Source organism: Macaca fascicularis, chromosome 6 (genome assembly GCF_037993035.2).
Source record: "Macaca fascicularis isolate 582-1 chromosome 6, T2T-MFA8v1.1".
NCBI lineage: Eukaryota > Metazoa > Chordata > Mammalia > Primates > Cercopithecidae > Macaca > Macaca fascicularis.
The window spans coordinates 100,664,130-100,688,550 of NC_088380.1; the positions used below are offsets into that span (position 1 = coordinate 100,664,130).

Sequence of the window (24,421 nt, forward strand, 5' to 3'; positions counted from 1 at the left end):
AACTCACTCTGCCATGTTGTGGGAATACAGTAGAGCACACTAAGAGAGTTGCAGTCTCAGAGTTGGTGGACCGTGTGGGAGGCTTTGGTTGGAGGGACCAGTTATTGATCCTATTTCTTCCCACTTCTCCCAGGATCTTGTCCTTTAGAGCTTTTGATTGTTCTTTTTAATTTTTTACTGTTTATTTCACGGCTTCTCTTTAGACTACATATTAGCTCAGTCTTCATCATAAACTGTTTTAAAGCAATTCCCTTGAAATTGCTCAAGCTCCCATTCCATCTCTGTCTCTAAATTTCACTACCAAAATTCCTGGTTGAAATTATTGAAGAAAAGAGTGTAGAGAGAGAAGAGAGAGAAACTAAAATCAAGTGTTGATAAATGCCTACATGTAGGGAGTGGGAAGGATAACTCAAGTTGAAGCAGCGAGCAAAGGGGTAGAGGAAGCTGGGTGCTCCCTCTGTCAGTGTGGGGGGTGCAGGAAGAAGTGGAGGGTCAGCAGGGCTGAAATGCTGGTATTTCCAGAGGGACGGGGGCTGAGATAAGGTCCTGATTGGGGACTGGGATAATATCAGTTCTCTCCCAAGCTGTTTTTGTGGAGTAACAGAAGGTTTCCATTGTACTATGATTACGATTGAGAGGGTGCTGAGTATGTGGAGATTTTGCATAGAAGACTCTTCTTCCAGTGTATGTAGATTTATGTAAAGAACAGCAGATAAATAAATGAAAAATGAAGTTGAAGTCAGTGTTTACTTACACAAAAAGAGGTAAGTTTTGTAATATTCCTGATACTTGTTAAACAATAGTAAGGCAGACTTCATTCCAGACCATTGCTATAGGTGTAGGGACCACTGCAAGGGAATTTTGTATTAAGGAAGGAGAGATTATAGGAGTGGCTGGTTTTTCCAAGAGGGTTTTTGTAAACATTGACTCCATAGCCACCCTTAATTTTAAAAATCTAATTCTATGCACATCATTCTCAAATAGTGCATTCTATTATAGTTTTTCAAAGCTTTGGTAATATTTAACTCCAAATATAATGAAGAAAAGTAGGGATTTGTAGCCAGGAGTAGGGTCGGGGATTGGTGGATGGAAAATTAAGAGGAAACATCAGGGATAAGGCGGATTCTGGGAAAAGTGACCTATAGGATTCTTGCTTAAGGCAAGTGGGTGATCAGTGGTGGAGGGTGAGAGGACTTTATTGGATATCAAGAATGGAGGATTCTAACTAAAGTAACATAGCAGTATTCTTGGTAAGAGTGGATAGTGCAGAGATGAACATGGAAGTCCAACAATGAGGCCTAATTGAAAAAGAGCTCAGAGGAGCCTGATTAGAGTTTAGTCAAGGAGAGAATCTTTGTCAGTATGACTGAGACGCTTCACATGTTATAGATGTCTCAGATTGTTCAGTACTGTTCTCTGCCAGTTGTTTATTGGTAAATGAATTCATTTATTAATTAGGAAACATCAAATAAGAAAGATGTTGTTTGGAAAGAACTAACAAGTGAATTCTAAAAATTTATTTATCTTAATCATTACGATTCTAGACCTCGTACTTTGTTATTCACATTAAAGTTGGCATTTCTGGGCTCTCTCTTTTGCACATCAAGCCTCTCATTCCTAAAGGATCTAATTCGAGCTTAAGCACCAGAATTTTTGGACTTTAGTAACATTCTAGAAATATATCACTCTAAAATCTGAAATCTACAATTTTGAAGAAAACTATTTATAGGAAACTGAAAGCTAAAACAATCTTATAATCACATTCCATTTTTGGTTTCACTTAGTACTTGGGATAAAAATTGATTCTCTGAATATAATTTTGTCACTTTTTTTCCTGTTTACTTTCTTACTACAGCAAGTAGACTCAGTAAAGTCTGATACAATATACTTATTTCACTAGTGAAATTGAAAGCTGAATGACTAGTGAATTTAAAAGACGGTGAGGATTCTTACTACCAGCTGCCAGTAAGAAAGGTTAGACATTTGTTAAGATGTGGTACAGTGCTATCTGCCTGAGTGTTAACCTTATAGTTCAGGAGACACCCAGTGGTTAAAAGTAGGTAATTCCTTGCTGTGGTACAGTGTTAAAAAATTATTGAAAAATATATTTCTTGGCTCAGCAGTGATCACACATTGTTAACTTTTTCTTTCTCAGTGAGTATATGTTAGGGTGTTTGTGTGTTTTGATAAAATGTTTGGTCTTGACTTTATATATAAATTTTCTTTGAATAATAAAATACTTACCAATAATTTTGAAAATGTTAGAAATATGATTACACTTTTCCTTTAGTTAAAACAAATTATATTTAGAAATGTGGAACAAGTGACTGCATCATAAATAAAAGCCTTTTTGACCCAGAAATTCCAATTCTAGGAATGTATTCAAAGTATATAATCAGAGGTGTACATGATGACTTACTTACTTATATTCATGGATATTTATCATAGCTTTATTTATAATAACAAACTAAGAAGGAAACACCTGTACGGAAGTAAAGTAAAATCATGGCACTGATGTACTGACAATGGCATTTTTAATACTATGTTTTGAAAAACATTTAATGACAGGCGAAATGCTTACGTTAGGTAAAAATCTTTCTAAATGTAAGATTACAATTCCATTCATATACTTATAATATGTTATCTTGTGCATATTTTTGTATTTGTATAAAAATAGGAAAAAACTGAAGTTAGTTGTCTTAGATGACAGGATTTTAAGTAATTATTATTTCTTCTTCCTACTTTTTCTTTATCTTAAATGTATTTTTTAAACCAGAAGAAAAAGAACAGTAAGCAGCATAAGTAATAAAAGAGTAAGATAAGAGTGTTTTAGCAATGACCAGAAAAGTACCCATGCATGTGTCTGCTTAGACCTTAAAGAGAGAAGTGTTGTGTATTTGAGTTTTTTTACTTTGGGGCCCCTAAGAGATACTTTCAGAGCAAGGCTACTGCTGCTATATGTGTGTGTGTACATGTGTGTATGTTTTGTGTGCTTGTGTGTGAGGGTGGGGGCACAACACGTGTTTGAGTAGAAAAGCACCTCTTAAATATAGACAGAAAATAATGGCTTAAGAACAAAAACAACTTGAAGGGCAAGAATACTGAAATATTTTTAGTTCATGTTCTCTTTGGAATCTGATGAAACTGTGATCTTTTCTCTGAAAGCTACACACATATACAAATACAAAAAATATCCTCCAAAATGTTACATACAATTTAAAGAGTTTTATATGCACACGCCATCCCCACACTTGCAGGGACAATCTTATCAAGTAGGTATATTTAGGAGACACTATGTAATAGTATTTTCCTAGATGGCTTATTGATGTCTGAAATTCTACCATTAACAATTTCCTTAATCTTTCATTGCCTTTTTCTGCATCTTGTTTTAAACTGTAGGTATTTCTAGTTAATATATTCATTATTAATATCCTTGAGAGAACTAGTTTGGCAGGAAAGGAAGAGAATAATGTAAGCATTTTTTTCTGTAGATTTTCTGTAAAGGTAGTAGAGAACTAGAGATCATTTGATGAAAATAGCTAACACTTACATAGGCATTATATACACATGCAAATACCTGTGTGCACACATGGGCACACACATGCCCCTTATGGCAACCCCATTCTCCTGATAAGGAAACTGAGGCACAGCTTGATTAAATAACCCATCTAAGGCCACACAGTTTTTTAATAATAGAACTCAGAATTGAAATCACTTTCCAGAGTCTGTGCTTTTAACTAGTATCTGATACTCATAAAATTACCTATATTATGAAGTCTGCCTTATAAGATGGAGGCCAACTCCATAGACTTTCTTACTTCTGTTGTCATTTTTTTGTTGTTGTTATTCCTTTCTCTGCTTCTTCATTTCCCTCTTTCTTCCTTGTGTGATGCCCTCTTTTCATTCAAGAAGATTCTATAGCAAGTTCAGTCATTCCAATTCCCATGATGTAGGTATAGCTATTGGCCCTTTGTAGGTAGGAGATGAGGCTCTGAGGGAAGCAGAGGCAAGGCAGAGGCAGAGCCCTAGAAGAGTAGTGTTTTCCTGACTCCTGGTCAGTGCAGCAACCTCAGGACTAAAAAGACTTGAGCTGGACTACCTTGAGGGGTTGCACTTGAGATGACGCACGGAAACTGAGTAATCAGAAAACAACAACAACAACAACAACAACAACGAAAAACTCACTGGAGTGTGCTCACCAAAGTGGGTGTTATTATGGCCCTAGAACATGGGACATTTCATTCAGTATCTGAATGTATTTATTTATTTATTTGAGATGGAGTCTTGCTCCATCACCCAGGCTGGAATACAATGGCGCAATGTTGGCTCACTGCAACCTCCATCTCCCAGGTTCAAGCGATTCTCCTACCTCAGCCTCCCGAGTAGCTGGGATTACAGGCATGCACCACGCCCAGCTAATTTTTATTTTTAGTAGAGATGGGGTTTCACCATGTTGGCCAGGCTGGTCTCAAACTCCTGACCTCAGGTGATCCACCTGCCTCGGCCTCCCAAAGTGCTAGAATTACAGGCATAAGCCACTGCACCTGGCCTCAGTATGTGAGTTTCTATGTAATGTTAAGAGTTAATGATAAGGCTTATTCATTATGACTTAGTTAGTGTTTTTTTTGGAGCCAGCATATCATATTTACTGCTTTGCACTTGCAGTAGCACACATTTATACTTCTTTTGGTAATAAAAGCAATTTGTACTTATTTGGTCACCACTTAAGCTATGGTATTAAAAGAACATTTGTAAATAAGAGTCACAGTTTTATAGTTGCTAGTGTTGGAGAATCTGCCTACACTTTTGAAAGACAATCTTTTTCTAGACACTATTTTCAAGTAAAGCATGTCTTTTCATGTAGAAACACAATACTTCTTGCCATTTTATAGGAAAACTACTAAGTTATGGAGTAGATTCTTAACAAATATGTCAAAACTTACATATCTTAATGAGCGTTTTTATCCTGAAAAATACATTTCATGGAGTCTAAGAAATGTGTCATTATACAATTTTATCATTGTGGAAATGCCAGAGTGTACTTACACAAACCTAGATGGTAGATACAGCTTTATTTAGATATAGTTTTTCATATGGAAAACGAAATGTCTCAGCATCATGACAGAATATTAGTCATTTCCCCTACTTGACCTACAATGCCAATATCATGTGCCATATATCGAGTTTCTGTATATGCTCCATTATAATCTTATGGGACCACTGTTCCATATACAGAAAATGCAGTCTGTTGTTGAGTGAAATGCCCTTGTTCAGCACGTGACTATATATGTTTCTTATTATATCATAATATCGCATACTCTAAAGACTGATCTGGTCCAAGCTAACAAAGCTTAAAAGCAAATCTCAAAAAAATCAAACTGTTTCCAAGTAATATAACAGTATCCCATTATTAGAATCATGAACTAGTTCTAAGGAAAAAATTATATTTTTCTATCCCATAAGAAGTTATTATTTTTATAACTGAAAATATAGTAAAACTCATAGAAAATTTTCAGCAGCCACTAAGTCTTCTCATGCGTAAAAACCAGACCCACTGGAGTTGTCCTGCAGAGGTCAGTCTGTTCCATTGCTACCTGGGCAAGGACTTTGGGTCTCTTCCTTTAGAGCCAGGATTTTCAACCTGTGGGTCACAGACCTCAGGATATGTTGTAACTCATTTAACCCTCAAAATCATCTTCTGTGGTATGAGCAGAGTTATTCACCCTACTCAGAAAACTGTTGCTGAGAAATATTCAGAAACTTGCCTAAGATCTCATAGCTGGCATTTGGTAGAACAGGACTCTTGCTATATAAATCATAAGGTAGGACCATTGTCCTAGAGAATGTGATGCCTTTCTTCACAGAGTCATGAAGTCTCAAGGTAAAACATGTGGCTTCACTCAGGGAGCCCTTTCTGAGATTTTAGGTGACAATGACACAGCAACTCTTTGCCTGGCTCTTGGAACTTCATTGTTATTTTGAAAAATTTAAAGACTCGAGTTCTGATTGATTCAGTAAAATTGTTTTTTCTCTGAACTACAATAGATATACCAAAAAGTATGCAACTAATTCTTTTCATGCCTTCTTGCAGGAGATGATGCAATATCATGTATAAATGAGCTTGTTTTGAGAGTTTCTACTTACTGTGAGTAGATGAATTCTGTCCTGAGGGGTGGATCCAGCCCTATCACTAGTTAGTGAATATGCAGATCTAGCAAGCTGAGAGATCTGTCCAGGGCAGGGTAGAATTTCTAAGGACTGATGCTGATGTTAAGGAGTATGAGTGTGAAGAAAAACTTAGCACAAGGAAAGCGAAGCATAAGGTGACATGAAGCCAGAGGACGTGGAGAACCTTGCACCTGGAAGCAAGGGAGGACTCATGGGGGTCAGACGGTAACCTGAGAAGACCAGGAAACAAACCAGATCCTGGAAGAAACTGATGATCCCAAACTCATGTGACTATAGGGCTATTCCGAATCCACGTCACTTCAGAATAAATATCTTGATCCTGCATTTTGTTTCATCTCATACCATACATGCCTGTACTCAGCATGCTTTGGCTGCACTGGCTTCTTTCTGCTACTCCTGCTTACCAAGCCCATTCTTACCTCAGGGCCCTTGCACGTGCTGCCCTGTCTACCTAGAATGCCTCTCTCCCTCATCCCATACTTACATGGTTGGTTTCCACACAGCAGTCAGGTGTTAGTCAAATGTCACTTCTTCATCCATCCTGTCTGAAGCAATCCTGAGCCAATCACTCTCTGTTACCTCATCCTGTTTCACAGTCTGTTCAGGACTCACCACTCTCTGAAGTCATCTTGTTTTTTTGTTGACTTATTTAAAGACTGAGTCTTTCTACTGGAATGTAAGTGCCATGAGAGCAGGAGCTTTTTCTGTTTAATTGGTCATTATATCCCCATTGCCTAGAATAGGACCAGGCTCACAGTTTTCCCAATGAATAAATGAACAAATGAATATGTGAAGTCAGATGCAAATGAAGAAAGGGGGCCAGGTCTTGTACATCAGCCAAAACAACATGTAATTAAACTCCGATTACCATTCTGAAAGTAAAGAGTCTGCTCTGTATATGGGTGCATTTCTAGGCTTTTGCATTGTATTTTCAGTGCCAGATGTCAACAAAGGGCTTAATAAATACTTGTTAGATAAACATTTAATGAAAGATCATTTTACATATTCCACTCTCACTTCAGCTGAACTACATTGGTCCTTTGTGGACTAAGTAATCCAGGCAGCTGAGAGCAAGCCAGTCTTTAGGGGAACAGATCATACCCATAAGAAAGTTGAGGGACCCTCTGTTAAGTTAAAAAACATTTCATTTATTAGTAAGTCATTTTCAGCATGTATATTAAGTTTAAACAGTTATTATTTTTAACTTAATAGTTTCATCACAGCCAAAATATGAGTTTTTAAATTCTCATTGGCAGATCCTATTTGGCATATTGTAAGTAGTGGAATCAATTTATAGACTTTACAGGTGAGCTTTACTTTACTGAGGTCCAGTATGTGGGCTTTGATGTAGCGAATGGAATCTGTAATTAGCCCAGGATTGGAACATGGCCTTCCTCAATTGTAGTTAAGATCAAAAGCTAATAGCTGGAGTTTGGGACAGCTATGTCACATTGAAAACTGACCTAGCCTCCTTCAGTTTCCTCGTTGGAAAATGAGAGATTGAGATAGGTAATGAAGTTGAAATGGATAATGCTACTGCTGTATTCTTGTCTTTATTTCTTATGTCTGGTCTTTTACACAGAATCCATTTGTACATTAAGGTTGTCAGAAGCTATTTGTTATTATTTGTGATAATTTTAAAAAGACTTGCAATCTGGATAAAATGTAGGTTATCCCCTCCTTTTACCATCTCACATATCACACCTGCATCACTAGCTTCTTAGCAGCCTCTTGTGTTTTTATCCCACCTATCTATTTTTTTTCTTTCCTTGGTTGATGGCAGTAAGTGTATGCTTGGGAGAGACTATTTATTTATTCTACAGATGATGCCTGGGAGCCTGAACTCCTGCAAATGCCTGTGAGGCCCCTAGAGTGGCTGATGAGTGGACACATAGAGATGGTGCTTTGAGGACAGCAAGCTAAGTTTTGAGTTTGGGGCATGCTAAGGCAAAATTTACCCAGAAGGGAAAGAAGACTTCAGTTCAAACTTCCATGGCATGCATTTTCAATAAATCAGAAAATATAAATTTGGCTAAATATTTCTTCTAAATATTAAAGAATGAAACCAAATTATTCTCAATTATACATATAAAATATTTATTGCATAGATATAGAACACTTTAATGTGTTATATGCTGGCTAACTTATGTATTATCTTACCTTATGTATTCAATATTTACAGTACATTATTCACACTGTATAGACCTTGGAGCGTATCCCCATTTTACATTATAAAGCTTTATAGTTGGCCGGGCACAGGGCTCACGCCTGTAATCCCAGCACTTTGGGAGGCCAAGGCAGGCAGATCACAAGATCCGGAGATCGAGACCATTCTGGCTGACACGGTGAAACCCTGTTTGTACTAAATATACAAAAAATTAGGTGGGTGTGGTGGCACGTGCCTGTAATCCCAGCTACTCAGGAGGCTGAGGCAGGAGAATCGCTTGAACCCAGGAGGCAGAGGTTGCAGTGAGCCGAGATCGCACCACTGCACTCTAGCCTGGGCGGCAGAGCAAGACTCGGTCTCAAAAAAAAAAAAAAGAAAAAAAGAAACGAAAAACTTTATATGCTTGCTTCTTTAGAATATAGATATTCATAAGAAAGAGATACAGGATATGAAGGTCTTGTTGAGAAAGCAACTGTGTATTTTACTTTTCCTTTTTCCCCCATTTATTTTCTTTATCTCAATTAAAATAGTTACATAAGAAAACACAAAAAAGCCCAGGAAGGATTTTTTAAAAATTACTCTTCACACCATCAGAAAATAACCACATATGACCTTAAAGGATCATACGATACATACTATTTTATAATTTGACTTTTCTTTCTATAAAATATGAATAATTTGTTTTTAATGAAGTGTTCTTCTAAGACATGATTTTTAATAACCAGATGATATTTCATCCTATGGCTGTCCTATAACATAACCCTCTATTATGGGAGGCAGTATAGGTAGGTGAGAGATTAGAGTCTGGAGCAGATATCCTGCCTTTTACTAACTGTGACTATGGCCAAGTAATTTATTCCTTCTGTTCCTTAGTCCCCTCACCCATAAAATAGAGATAACAATAGTATTGGGTTTATATTGGTTTATGTTGTTATGCATGGTATTTAAAACACTGAGAGTACATAAATAATGTTCTAAGAGGCTTTATTCTTGGAGCATTTTATCCTATTATTATCTATTATTTTATTATTCTGATAGAATAATTACCTGGCAAACCATAGTACTCAATAAACATTATTATATTGTTTTCAGCTTTTTTAGGTTATAGTACTGTGACGAATATCTTTGAAGAAAAATACTTTTTCTCTTATTTCCCTAAGACACATTTTTGCAAGTAGAATAGCATCTTTGATACATATTTCTAAATCACCCTGCATAGACATTGTAACCTTGTATACTCTCTATGGCACTGTAAGGGTGAGTGATGTTTTTGGAAGTACATAAGAACTGCCTCAGTGACTTTTGCAGTTCTCCAAAATCACTGAATATTGAACAACTGAGACTTATTCAACTTACTCTTCATTTCGATATTTATATCATCTCCAGGCAAAGTTATGAAAAATTCAAAGCATATGTTTATTTTGGGTATGTTTCAAATATTAATCTGATTGTTACTTGAGAAAATATTTGTATTGATGTGTAAGTTTGCATTTGACTATGTTGGTAAGGTGTTTTCCCCCATTGAAACTAATATTTTCTATTTTCAAGAAAAAAGCAGCAAGTCTTGGCAGCAGTCAATCTTCCAGAACCTATGCTGGTGGAACAGCCTCAGCCACCAAGGTCAGTGATTTCCTGAACACGAAAAGTCCCCTACTGTGTTCTACAGGGATATTGTTAGTGGGTGTGGCCTGTAGGAATGGCAAACAGTGTCCGGGGATCACTGAAGGTTTTTGAACAAAGTATCATTTCTGTGCTGGAAGAGAGAATATAATTTCTTAATAATGATGTGAATGATTTAAAACCTAGTAAAACCATTTGTTGTATAAATCTTCTTGGCATATAATAATAAGCATTAAATAAATATTAATTATTATCATGACTATCTGTAGATAATATTAAACTTTTGCACATACTGTGAGTGAAAACATAGTCCTCCCACTTTAGAAAATAATCCAAATCCTTCTCATGGGCATTAACCACAGCAGGCGTGCTGCTAAGTGCTTTATGTAATTATATCATGTAATCCCCTCACAATCTTCTTCTTATTCCTCTATACCTGAGGAAACCAGAGCTCAACGAGGTTAAATAACCTTGACAAGCTCACAACACCAGTAAGATGGAGATAGGGCTTGAACCCAGGTTTCCTGTCAAGAGGTCTTTGACAATGCTGGGTCTTATAAGCTCCATCTAAGCAATTTTTGGTAACATAACCCTTCAAAGTTTTGCAACTTATAAAAATCACTGAAACCTCACCTTTCAACACAAGAAAATGGCCAGGCACAGTGGCTCATGCCTGTAATCCCAGCACTTTGGGAGGCTGAGGCAGGAGGATCACTTGAGCCCAGGAGTTCGTGACCAGCTTGAGCAGCATAGTAAGACCCTGTCTCTACAAAATAAAATAAAATAACATAAAATAAAATTAAATTAAATTAAAAATTAGCCAGGCGTGGTGGTGCGTGCCTGTAGTCCCAGCTACTCAGATGGCAGAGGTGGGAGGATCGCTTGAGTCTGGGAGGTCAAGGCTGCAGTGAACTATGACAGTGCCACTGCACTCCACCCTGGGCAACAGAACAAGACTTTGTCTCAAAAATAAAAAGAAAGTATAATTTTATAATATAAGCTAGTAGTTTTTGATAAATAAAATTATTTTGGGAGGCCAAGGAGGCCACGAGGTCAGAAGTTTAAGACCAGCCTGGCCAAGATGGTGAAACTCCATCTCTACTAAAAATACAAAAATTAGCTGGGTGTGGTGCGTGGTGGCATGCACCTTTAGTCCCAGCTACTTGGGAGGCTGAGGCAGGAGAATGGCTTGAACCCTGGAGGTGGAGGTTGCAGTGAGCTGAGATCATGCCACTGCACTCCAGCTTTGTAACAAAGCAAGACTCTGTCTCAAAAAAAAAGAAAAAAAAAGTTGTTATATTCAGCCCATTTCAACTTTGTGGTCTTTTAGTATGTCCAAGATTATCTAAAACCTCAACCTATGTTTCAGGATTATCTATACAACTATTTAACATAAGCTTTTTTTTTTCTTTAAAACTGGTGGCTATCTTAAGAAAGTCAGACTTTCTCATAGATGTCACTTGCTCAATGAAGAGATAGTATTTTAGTGTCACTCAGAGTTCTGACTGTTCTCCAAGCCCCTGATGGTGCCCAAACCAATAATGAGCTGAGAAGTGAGAAGAGGCCAGTCCCTCTAATGCTAAATACCATGCCACTTTAAGACCCCTGCCTTTTAAAGACCTTTTCAAAGCTCTGTTCTACCAGTCAATAAAAATATAAAAATCATTGAAAGACCATGAATTGTAAATACCGGGAGTTAGTTAACATTTGGAACCAACATAAATTCAAAACTGAGGTCTGCTCTCTTTTAGCCATTTTTTTTTTATACTTTAATTTCTAGGGTACATGTGCGCAACGTGCAGGTTTGTTACATATGTATACTTGTGCCATGTTGGTGTGCTGCACCCATCAACTCGTCAGCACCCATCAACTCGTCATTTACATCAGGTATAACTCCCAATGCCATCCCTCCCCCTTCCCCCGTCCCCATAATAGGTCCCGGTGTGTGATGTTCCCCTTCCAGAGTCCAAGTGATCTCGTTGTTCAATTCCCACCTATGAGTGGGAACATGCAGTGTTTGGTTTTCTGTTCTTGCGATAGTTTGCTGAGAATGATGGTTTCCAGCTGCATCCATGTCCCTACAAAGGACACAAACTCATCCTTTTTTATGGCTGCATAGTATTCCATGGTGTATATGTGCCACATTTTCTTAATCTAGTCTGTCACTGATGGACATTTGTGTTGATTCCAAGTCTTTGCTATTGTGAATAGTGCCGCAATAAACATACGTGTGCATGTGTCTTTATAGCAGCATGATTTATAATCCTTTGGGTATATACCCGGTAATGGGATGGCTGGGTCATATGGTATTTCTAGTTCTAGATCCTTGAGGAATCGCCATACTGTTTTCCACAATGGTTGAACCAGTTTACAATCCCACCAACAGTGTAAAAGTGTTCCTATTTCTCCACATCCTCTCCAGCACTTGTTGTTTCCTGACTTTTTAATGATCGCCATTCTAACTGGTGTGAGATGGTATCTCATTGTGGTTTTGATTTGCATTTCTCTGATGGCCAGTGATGACGAGCATTTTTTCACATGCCTGTTGGCTGTATGCATGTCTTCTTTTGAGAAATGTCTATTCATATCCGTTGCCCACTTTTTGATGAGGTTGTTTGTTTTTTTCTTGTAAATTTGTTTGAGTTCTTTGTAGGTTCTGGATATTATAGCCCTTTGTCAGATGAGTAGATTGCAAAAATTTTCTCCCATTCTGTAGGTTGCCTGTTCACTCTGATGGTAGTTTCTTTTGCTGTGCAGAAGCTCTTTAGTTTAATTGGATCCCATTTGTCAATTATGGCTTTTGTTGCCATTGTTTTTGGTGTTTTAGACATGAAGTCCTTGCCCATGCCTATGTCCTAAATGGTATTACCTAGGTTTTCTTCTAGGGTTTTTATGGTTTTAGGTCTAACATTTAAGTCTCTAATCCATTCAGCAAAGTCTCAGGATAAAAAATCAATGTGCAAAAATCACAAGCATTCTCATACACCAGTAACAAACAAACAGAGAGCCAAATCATGAATGAACTTCCATTCACAGTTGCTTCAAAGAGAATAAAATACCTAGGAATCTAACTTACAAGGGATGTAAAGGACCTCTTCAAGGAGAACTACAAACCACTGCTCAGTGAAATAAACAAGGACACAAACAAATGGAAGAACATTCCATGCTCATGGATAGGAAGAATCAATATCGTGAAAATGGCCATACTGCCCAAGGTAATCTATAGATTCAATGCCATCCCCATTAAGCTACCAATGACTTTCTTCACAGAATTGGAAAAAACTGCTTTAAAGTTCATATGGAACCAAAAAAGAGCCCGCATTGCCAAGACAATCCTAAGTCAAAAGAACAAAGCTGGAGGCATTACGCTACCTGACTTCAAACTGTACTACAAGGCTACAGTAACCAAAACAGCATGGTACTGGTACCAAAACAGATATATAGACCAATGGAACAGAACATAGCCCTCAGAAATAATACCACACATCTACAGCCATCTGATCTTTGACAAACCTGAGAAAAACAAGAAATGGGGAAAGGATTCCCTATTTAATAAATGGTGCTGGGAAAATTGGCTAGCCATAAGTAGAAAGCTGAAACTGGATCCTTTCCTTACTCCTTATATGAAAATTAATTAGCCATTCTTTACTGCTGCTGGAGACACCACTGCATTCATCGATGGTCACTGAGTGAGAGACAGTTGCTTACACAAACAAATACGAGTTTGGATTTCCTCTTTGCCACTATTATTTGTCCAGCCCCACTGAGCTTCAGTTTCTTCATCTGTAAAATGAGGGTTGGACTTCTCTTGTCAGAGCTGTTGAGAGGCTTAAATGAAAGAAAATAAATACTAACACTTAGGCCTGGCCCTGGCATTTAGTAGTTGCTGGGGGAATGGACCTCTCCTATGATTGATCTTGTTAGTCTTCATATTCTGTTGTTTCCAGGTCTCCAAATAAGAGATTCTCTAACTAAAAAAGATTAACTTTTACTGTTATTAGGACTTGTATTTTGCATTCACTTAATTATGCCTCCAAAAATGATACACCTCATTAGCAAAACACCCACCCAAAGAGATTTAGTGAGTTATTTGTAAATGTTCCCAGACTTGCTATTATCTAAACTTCTGAAGGTTTAGTACATTGTGGAAAACCACACCCAGTTTTTTCTTGAACATAATCATAAGAATCAGACCCTTTCTTTTTTCTTTTTTTTTTTAAGGTAGAAGTTAACGCTATTTTTCTGAGATGGGATAGTTATAAAGAATTTGAACATCTCCCCACAAACCCTGTTCTGTCTTAAGAGCTGGGAGGGGCAGAGCATAACTGGGAAGTAGAGATAATTTAGCCACATGTTTATTGCTTTAGTATTTAACAGCAAATTGAAATTCTTTGCTTTGCTTTAAAAACACCATCCTCTCCCATTTCCATTCTTATGTCTCCTGTTTCTCTTTCTCACGATGCTTTTCTGACTCACTTTCCTTTGCCAGTTTTCTGAATGTGAGTTCTCCAGGGTTTGATTCTTCACCCCTTTCATTCTCATATTTTTTGCTTTTATAAAGTTTTGAAGAAATGTAATTGCTTATTTCTTCTTTTGATGCCAGATTGGAATGGTTGTAACTCATAGCATTATCCCTTAAGAAATTACATACCCATGCATCATTTAGAAAAGCTGGGGGTAATAGCATAACTTGAAGCCTTTTATTACACAGTTATCATGGCACACACAGGCAGAATAATATTCTCCCAACACATTCTGAAAAGGCGTGACAGAATAGATAGAATTGGGAGTGAGAACTAGTGCTAGTTTTCTTCATTCTGGAAATAGTTAATTTGAAATTTAAAATAAGTGATAATTTTACAATTATTAATCAAACTTTAAAGTCTTAAAAAGTTAGTACTTAATTTGAAGCATATGTGTAAGCTATGCATTAGAGAATGGTTTCTGTATATTGTAGAACTGTTTTATGAGAATTCTTACAAAATGAGGATTTGTGCCCTCAAATAATATCCCTTGTGCTATGCAGTTTTGGGTTTCAAAGATCTAATGCTCTTAAGTGATGTAAATATTTCTAATTCAAAATAATTATTATAAAATATTTAGTTCATAAAATTTAGTTTTTGGTAAGTCAGTAGTGAAGATGAGGCTGCAGAAATTATACAGACCCTTACTAAAGCCTATATGAAAATAGTTGTGATCCATAAGCAGTCATGCAATTTTATTTCTGGAAGACTTGTCAGACAACTTCTGTTTCACCAACCTGACTGTGCAGGTGAGGAAACCGAGGTTCAAATTGCATTAGGAATGTTTCTGTAGAAGACCATGCTATTAAGCAGATGTACTGGTTAAAGTTGTTAGTTCCAATTAGAACCCACTCTGACTAAGCCAAAAAGGAATTTCTTAAGGAACAGGGGGTAGCTGGTAGAGAAATCCAGGAGAGTACAGCAGAAGAAATCTAAAGCTTTATAGTGGGAACAATGCACAGTAACAGTATCAGGCTTTCTCCTGCTGCCACCACAGCTCAGCTCCTGTCACATGGAGGACTGGGTGCCAGAACTCTGCCACTAACAATGCAGAAGACTCAAAATCCCTATTATAACATGGATTTCCTGGTGGGCAACAGCCTGCACACGTTGCTCACCTCCAAGCTCATTCTTGTTTGGCACATCTGATTGGCCAGTGTAAATCACATGCCTTCACCCTACTCCAAGGGAATCTAGGGGTGTGAGTTTTCTGGATCCTGCTTTGGGACGGCATGGACTGATGAGGTGGGAAATTATCAATATGTGGTGAGGGTTTTCAAATGTGTGGCCTCCTGCTGAATGACAGCTATCCATGACAGAAAGGAAAACAGGAGAATTACCTAATAGAATAGGAGGAAAACTATAGATGATAGGTTATTCAGCAACACTAGGCCTTTCAAACAGAAGAAAGTACAAACAACTTTCCTCCCAGCCTAGACAGGAGGAGATCTATGAAGGAATAAGCACCTATCAGAGAAATACTTTTGTGATTTGGGTCCTGGGTCTGCCATAAATAGCTGTGCTAACTTTGGCAACACAGCTCTCTTCCCAGGTTCTTACTTTCTCATCCATAATAGGAGTGAGGGTTTGGGTTAACTCTTCAGGTACTGTGGAGGGTATGCTGACATTCAGGGCCAGCATCAGCCCACAGTACTCTCTTACCATGTGTGGTTTGTGAGATGACTGTGTATTAGACAAGAAAGCATTTTTCTTTTAATAATTATGCTTATATTTTAATGTGCTATAAAAAGTAAACTAGCACATCAACTCCTAATCCCATGGCTATTTTCATTTATGGTGAGACTGAATTTAAGGTTAAAGTAAATCTATTTCTTTTAAATTAAGTAAACATTATATAACTATGGCAGGTTAAAAAATACTATCTAAGTAATGTGCAAATAATAACCAGGGCTTGAGAAATAAGATCCAGAGCAGTAATTTTCACCTTTTAATGTACATAATGAGTCAGTGTGGGTTTTATTAAAATGAAGATTCTCTGTGGTCCCAGCACTTTGGGAGGCCGGACGGGTGGATCACGAGGTCAGGACATCGAGACCATCCTGGCTAACACGGTGAAACCCCGTCTCTACTAAAAAAATACAGAAAACTAGCCGGGCGAGGTGGCGGGCGCCTGTAGTCCCAGCTACTCGGGAGGCTGAGGCAGGAGAATGGCCTGAGCCCGCTAGGCGGAGCTTGCAGTGAGCTGAGATCCGGCCACTGCACTCCAGTCTGGGCGACAGAGCGAGACTCCATCTCAAAAAAAATAAAAATAAAAATAAAAATAAAATGAAGATTCTGATTTAGGAAGTCCGGGATGAGGATGAGATTCTGCTTTTCTAACAAGCTTCCAGTTGATGTGCTGCCGCTGCTTTGGCAACCACATTTTGAGTAGCCAGGAGACTGAATAGTGCTGAATGTGGGTAGTTTAGGTTACCCATAACCTAAACATCAATTGGAGAATCTGGTTAAAATGCAGATTCTCAGGTTCCAAGCCAAGAAATTCTGATTCACCAGGGTGGGGAAGAGCCCAGGATTTCATATATTTAATAGGCATTCCCAGGAGTTTCAGATGCAGATGATTTGAGAACCACACTGGCAGGAAGGACACCCTCAGGGATTGTGATGGCCACAGCACAGCAGTGGAACAACATTGTTTCCCTTCACTCTAAGGAAAGGAGCCCCTTGCCACCTGACTTACAGCGGAAGAATGTTCCGAATTTCTTTCTTTCTTTCTTTCTTTCTTTCTTTTGAGACAGGGTCTCACTGTTGCCCAGGGAGGAGTGCAGTGGTGTGATCTCAGCTCACTGCAACCTCCACCTTCTGGGTTCAAGCGATAATCCTGCCTGAAGCCACCCGAGTAGCTGGAATTACAGGCACACACCATCACACACAGCTAATTTTAGTATTTTTAGTAGAGACAGGGTTTCACCATGTTGCCCAGGCTGGTCTCGAACTCCTGAGCTCAGTTGATCCACCCGCCTCGACCTCCCAAAGTGCTGGGATTACAGGAGTGAGCTACCATGCCCTGCCAGAAAATTTGTTTTATAACCATGTGATTACTCATCTGTACTCTTCAGGAGCACAGAAATACATTCAGAGATAGGCATCATTGAGCTGCCTAACTCTGAAAGCTGTGGGGCCCAGGGCCCATCCCTATGGGGTGTGGCCCAAATTAGTCACCCTGTGCTGTTTTTGTCACAGGAGAAATTAATGTCAGTGAAACCTAGATGAGCTGAGTTTTAGTTTATTTTTAAAAAGGAATAACAATACTAATGATCAACAACAACAACAAAAAGGGATATATAAGCTATACTTCCATCAAGAAGAATTCTAAGTCCGGGCGTGGTGGCTCATGCCTGTAATCCCAGCACTTTGGGAGGCTGAGGTGGGCAGATCACTTCAGGTCAGGAGTTCGAGACCAGCCTGGCCAACATGGTGAAACCCTGTCTCTACTAAAAATACAAAAATTAGCCAGGTGTGGTGGTGCGCCTCTGTAATCCCAGCTACTCAGGAGGCTGAGGCAGAAGTATTGCTTGAACCCAGGAGACGGAGTTTGCAGTGAGCTGAGATCACGTGACTGCACTCCAGTCTGGGCCACAGAGCAAGACTCCCATCTCAAAAAAAAAAAAAAAATTATAAGGATGGGGTGTTCTGCTCTGGAAATGTTAGAATCTTAAAGTTGGAAGGGCTGTTATTTCACTACATTTTTGACAGAAATAAAAGAAAAAAAATAAGGTGGCTGTGAGGAGTACCCTGAAGGGGACATCAGAGGGCCCTACTTGCCTTGGCTGCCTGGTGGGGTACAAAGCTGTGTGGATGAGTTCACCTTTTTCATGCCACTGGCCATCACTTGTCATGACTCAACACAGCACTGTCCAGCCTGTCCTGAGGTCTCTGTTCCTCAAACAGTGACCACCACCATCTCCTTCACTCACACCCCAAGTTTAGGGTTCAGAGCCTATAATGTGGTTGGTGTACGGCTTTTCATTTATTTTTTAAATTTTTATAATTATTTTCTCCGACTCTATCATTCATTCAATATTTATTAGTTGACCTTCTATATGAAAGAGTGGCTTAACTCCTCTATTTATTTATTCATTCATTTATTTACATCAGTATAGACTCATGAATTAATATTGTATTCAATGGCTTCAAATCTATTGTTATTAATTTTGAAGTTTGTAATATAATATAAAGTAATCCGGTAGAATTCGCACTGTTAAACTACTCTTTAAAGAAATCCATTACACAGTTTTAACTACATTTGCAAATCCCTGGTTGTAGTCATTATTAATCCACTTTATAGTTTCAAAAGAGGTCTTCGGGGGAGCGTATTTGCGAAGTGCACCCACCATCGTTCCCTTATTCTGGTAGTCACAGGGTGACAGCCGAGGGAGCGGTAACCTGTCATCAGCCGGCGGTGCGCAGCCCACACAGCACGTGGTCCGCATCACAGGCTGCGTTATTGAGTGAGCCAGTCCCCAGATGCCAGGCGCATGACGAGTCCACAGAACGGTACCTCCCTCCCCACGCATCCCGGGCTCCTGGGGCGGGGCCGCCGGGCAGGGGGGGCGGGGAGCATCCTGCGTCGCCTTCCCGGGACCGCCCCGCGCGGTCTCACTCAGAGAGCTGGGCTGGGGCTCCAAGCAGAAACCGCGGGAGCCGAGCCCAGCCAGGAATGCAGACCTCTTGAAAACCAAGCCGAGGTTTCCAGGGTCTTGAGTCCACGCAGAGTGAGTACTGTCTTCCGCCGCTTTGCTCCAGGCCGCGCGTACTCCCGGGTCGAGCGGTTTGTGTCCCCCAGCGTCCGGCCCTGCGTGTCTGGGGCCTGGACCCTGCCGCGGACTCCCCAGGCTCTGGACATGCGCTCTTCCTACTATCGCGACCCAGGCAATACTGTGCGTTCGGAGTTTAACTGTGTTTCTTGGCGGCTCCTCCTCTCTGTCGGTAACACTGTTACTGCCCCTTCCTCCGGGAATGTATCTGGTGACCGGACGCGTAGGGTTACAAAACGGGATTTGTGTGGCCTGGGACAAGTGCCGAAAGAAGGAAAGCAGTAGCTATGTCAATTTGGTTTGGCACCTTTATCTCTAGGGTTGGAGATAGCCCTCCTCCTCCCCAGCCCTGCCGCCACCCTGTGATGACCTCCGTTTTAGAGCGTGAGCTCACTCTGACCTTTCTGCGTACCTGATACATGCTGGGTGTGGCGTGGCAAGTGTTGTAACCTGTTTTGGTTCCATTTCCTTTACACAACCTGAGACTGTTGTAGTATAACATCACTGAGGGTTACTTTGTGTCTATGTTTTAAGAATACGAAGTGTTTTCACAGAGATTTAACTATCTCTTCTGTATGGTTAGGGACCCGGCATTCTCCACGCACACACAAACGGGGCAAGTTCTTTATTCCCATTGTACAGCTTCAGAAAACGAGGCAGAGAGTTTAGGCAGCTTTCCTAAGGATCGGGACTTTGGGGCCTCTTTAATTTTCTAGGAAACCACCTATGCATCAGAATGACAGAAATGCTTAATCAGCAGCTCTGGAAAGTTCCTGCTGTTTCACATGTTTTTCAGAGGTAAAAACCTCTGCATTGCAGGGAAGCTCAACAAGGAGTGGCATCTACTGTTCAAAAGGGGAAAGTCTATTTCCTAATCAGTAATAGAGTTTATATTAATATAGATTGCTTCTTTCTGATTAATGAATTCGACTTTTGCGCACTGGTTTTTCAGTATCTAAAAGGAATATCGAGTTGCTGGGAATATGGTGGGGAGGGTGTGCTGCTTGGGTTCTAGGAGGCAGCATAGGATTAAAATGAAGTAGTGAAATTTAGCAAAATCTTGCTGAACAAGGAAGGGCCACATCTGTAGACTGATGGAGAAGGAATAAGCCACCTATAGCAATGGGGCTGACTAGGGATCCCGTGTGTGTGTAGCAAGGACTCCTGGTGTCTATTACAAATCAGCATGCTTTGTAGACTGTGAAACAGTGTTTATGAAGTAGCACATTCAAGTATACATATTGGCTGTGGTTCAGTTCAGATGCTTTGAAAGAAGAGTCCCAGTGCATGAGAATAGTTGATTATATAGAATTAGTGGGGAGTTTTGGTTCCTTGATTATTCTCTGGTAGAATTGACTGAGTATAACATCTCTCCTGCAATGAAAACATAAAAGATAGTACGTAAAATAACAGTTTGAAAGAGTGAAACCAAAAAGAAAAAGAAAACATTTTCTTTTCATTTGGATAACTTCTTAAAATCAGCTGAGTATTTATGTTTTTATTCATTGTTTATAATCACAGTTGACTTTAAGTGATCACTGCTTCTTAGGTGGAAACATGTTACTTTTTCTCAAAATATGAACTATCTTAATCAGTCCTATTCAAATAAAAACTCCATAACCCAACCCATGTTCTCCTTTGTTCATATATATCTTTGTATCTCCTCTTTCATTATACTTTATAATTCCCTCAATTTGGAGATCATACGAATCTGAGATATCTGTTTTAGCACAGGTGTGTCTAACCTCATAAGAACATACTGCGTAGTGTTTCTGATACATTGAATTAGCAATCTGCATACTAGAAAATTACAGGAGGTTTTCACAAACATTGCATTTTATTTTTTCTCTGTGGATGCTCTTGACTTAAAAATGTCATCTTAATGTTTCTCAAAAAGCATACTGTTGGCATTTTGGGTGACAATTCTGAATTAGATAGAGCTCTTTGCTCCCACTGAATGTCAGAGTGTGACCGAAAGCACTTTCATGCATTTAAATTGGTTGGGTACTACCTCCAATTTTTTTTAATTGGGTAAAAGATATTAAAAATGGCTAGGCATGGTGGCTAATGCCTGTAATCCCAGCACTTTGGAAGGCCGAGGAGGGAGGATCACTTGAGGCCAGGAGTTTGAGACCAGCCTGAGCAACATAACAAGACCCTGTCTCTACAAAAAATTTAAAAATTAGACAGGCATGGTGGCATGCACCTATGTGGCCCCAGCTACTTGGAAGGCTAAGGTGGGAGGATCAATTGAGCCTGGGAGGTTGAAATTATAGTGAGCTGTGATTGTGCTGCTGCACTCCAGCCTGAAACAGCGATGAGACCCTGTGTCAAAAAAAAAAAAAAAAGAAAAGAAAAGAAAGAAAAGAATTGAGCCATACCATTTTGATGGAAAACCATAAAAATAATTACCCAGTCACATGATTTCCAATTTTTAAGGCCACTTTACATCTCCTAAGACTTGATGGCTTCTGAGTAAATCTGTTTATTTGAACATTGCGATGTGGGCAGAAACTGTGTGTAATCATACTATTAGCAAGGTGATATTGTTGGACCCATGTGCTATAGTACTCTATTGTCTACCCTAAGCAATAATAATAGATTATTAAAAGGCGACTGTAATAGGTTCTAGTAAAAGAATAGATTAGTATAATCTGTATTAGAAAAGAGTATTAATAGCTCTAATATTAATATTTGTATTAATAGTTCTAATGTGGCTGTAACACATTAATAGTAACAGCTACGTTTACTGAAAACACTATATTCTAAGCACATACGGAGCCCTTATGTGCTGTGATGATAATGTAACTATGAGGTAGATGCTCCTATTATGCTCATTTTACAGATTAAGAAAACAAGAACTACCACTCTGTATTGTTTTTCAGGACATATTGAACAGCTTGCCATGAACACTTTTCAAAGAATGAGCTTCAGTGCATGAAAAGTTATCACACACTAAATTCTCATTTTGCTACAGTGATTTCCTCTCTCAGAATGCAAACTTTTACTATACCATGAGCCCCTTAAAGACAGACTCCCCTATAACATCTACTTCGTGTCTTCCACATAGTAATTGCTCCATATTTATTGGATTGAAAAAAAGATTAGTTTTATCTTAATATGAATAGAGCCCTAAGATGCTGTTACATTAATATAGATTATTCCTGGTTATGTAGAAATGATAAAATAATACTCATTTTTATTCTCTAGGATCTACAAGTAGAGTGTTTGAAGTTTAATATCTATTTGTGCTTTGTCTAAAAATTATAGAGTGGATAATCAAAAAAAAATATGAGCAAGGAACCCTTTTTTCTTTCTTTCTTTTTTTTTTTTCTGGAGTTTCTGCAATCAGCTGTACATGATGCTAGGCATACAGAGGTATGGCACACATAACAAATATAAAGGGCAATGTGAAAAGTGTTAAATGGCCCTGCTATCACGATGCTGTAAAAGCGGAGTGAAAGGTTAAAGGAAGAGGGTTGAGGTTGTTTGGGAGCCTGTTTTTCTGGGAATATACAGTAGAAATATGATTTCCTTAAAGGAAACCTGCAACCAGGAGGCAAGGCTAAAGCAGAAAATGCCAACAGCTGCAGATCCTAGTGACTGAGATGTTATTCTGGTGGGGCACAGTCAGTTAAGGCAGGACTGCTCGTAAGTGTGAAATACTTCCAGCTCCCAGTCAGTCTCTTCTTCCTGTGCTTTCCCCTGAGACACTCCCATTTCTGTTGCACACCTTTGCATGTGCTTTTTTGTGGGATTGAGAGTTCTGGTTAATTCTAGGACATTCTGATGAGATGTTTTTGCTACTCTTCCCTTGTAAACAGACTGGATTTCCATCAGGTGTCAGTAACACCTGCGATTTTCATTTTGTCCTGGGGCTCTACACAGTTTAACTGGAGCTGCCACAACTGATTGGGTGTGTGTTGTCAGTCCTCCAGGCAAGCTCTGAGGGTTATGCGTTTCTGCTGCTCATATTTCTGTCTCTTTCTTCACCACTCACCCCGAGGTGCAAAAGTACAAAGACAGGTTCATCAACAATCAGAATAACCTGCCCCTGAATTCTTTCTAATGACTCATTTTTCTCAATCTAGTTTCCAATTTTCTATTTGGCAGCTGCCGCCTGGTAAATACATCTCCTTAGCTAGAGGAGAAAAACTTCACACACAGTTTACTCATCTTTTGTCATTTTCCCTGGTTCCTCTCACAGGAATGGTTAGCACACCTTGGTTTCAAAGTTGTTGTTTAGTCTGTTTTGTTGCCATTCGTTTTCCTACAGATGCCTTTACAACACTCTGTTTTTTTTAAAAAAAACTAACATTTAACTTTATTTGGGGAAGATATGTTATATGTTAGAAAAAAGGATTTTGAGTCTGCTTTTATTGAGTGTGTTAACTTTGGTTAACTTCTTTTTTTTTTTTTTTTTTTTGAGACAGTCTCACTGTGTCACCTGGGCTGGAGTGCAGTGGCACAATCTCGGCTCACTGCAGCCTCCACCTCCTGGGTTCAAGCAATTCTCCTGCCTGAGCTTCCTGAATAGCCAGGACTGCAGGCACGCACCACCACTTCTGGCTAAATATTGTGTTTTTAGCAGAGACGGGATTTCACCATGTTGGTCAGGATGGTCTCGATCTCTTGACCTCATGATCCAATAAATCTTCACAGAGAAGGTCTTTCATGAACTAAACCAACTGATGTTCATGGTCCACGTTTGGAGCCTGAGCAAGGTCATAGACCACTCACATTTCAATCAAAGTTGCCATAACAGATTGAAGCGCTCAGTATGCAAGCATACTCCCTGAACTCTGTAATGGGCTGAGGTTCCCCACACAAGTGACTTAAGAGTCAAAGACCGAGGCCACACCTCAGGGCCTCCAGAGTTGCCTAGGATAGAGTTGTTGGGGAAACTGTGAGCTGTGAGTGCTGTTCCCACCAAGAAATCGGGAGCTCAGCCTCCTGCACATACTGTTTCCTTATTAACTACACTAACAGAGTGGCCAGGGAAGGTAGCAGGGAATAGAATCACTTACACATTTTTCAGTTACGTATGCTTTTTCCTTATTGTGAATGTAGAAAATTCTGTTTGTATCCAGTAGGGAAAATGAAACCCTTTTACAGGACTCCATTACTATGGCTAATAATCATCAGAG

General features: G+C 39.2%; 1 protein-coding gene across 16 annotated transcripts in view; it reads left to right on the forward strand.

Moving 5' to 3' along the window:
- The window catches only part of CAST (calpastatin), a 112,275-nt gene that overhangs the window by 23,831 nt on the left and 64,023 nt on the right, over positions 1–24,421 (forward strand). For 12 of the 16 annotated variants that reach the window (XM_005557415.4, XM_073993895.1, XM_045394858.2 and 9 more), the window contains one exon: positions 9,905–9,976. In XM_005557415.4, the coding sequence (XP_005557472.3) occupies positions 9,905–9,976 (72 nt within the window). Of the gene's footprint in view, positions 1–9,904; positions 9,977–19,097; positions 19,233–24,421 lie in introns of those variants that run through there. The other 4 variants (XM_005557423.5, XM_015451714.4, XM_005557425.5 and 1 more) reach the window with 1 other exon arrangement.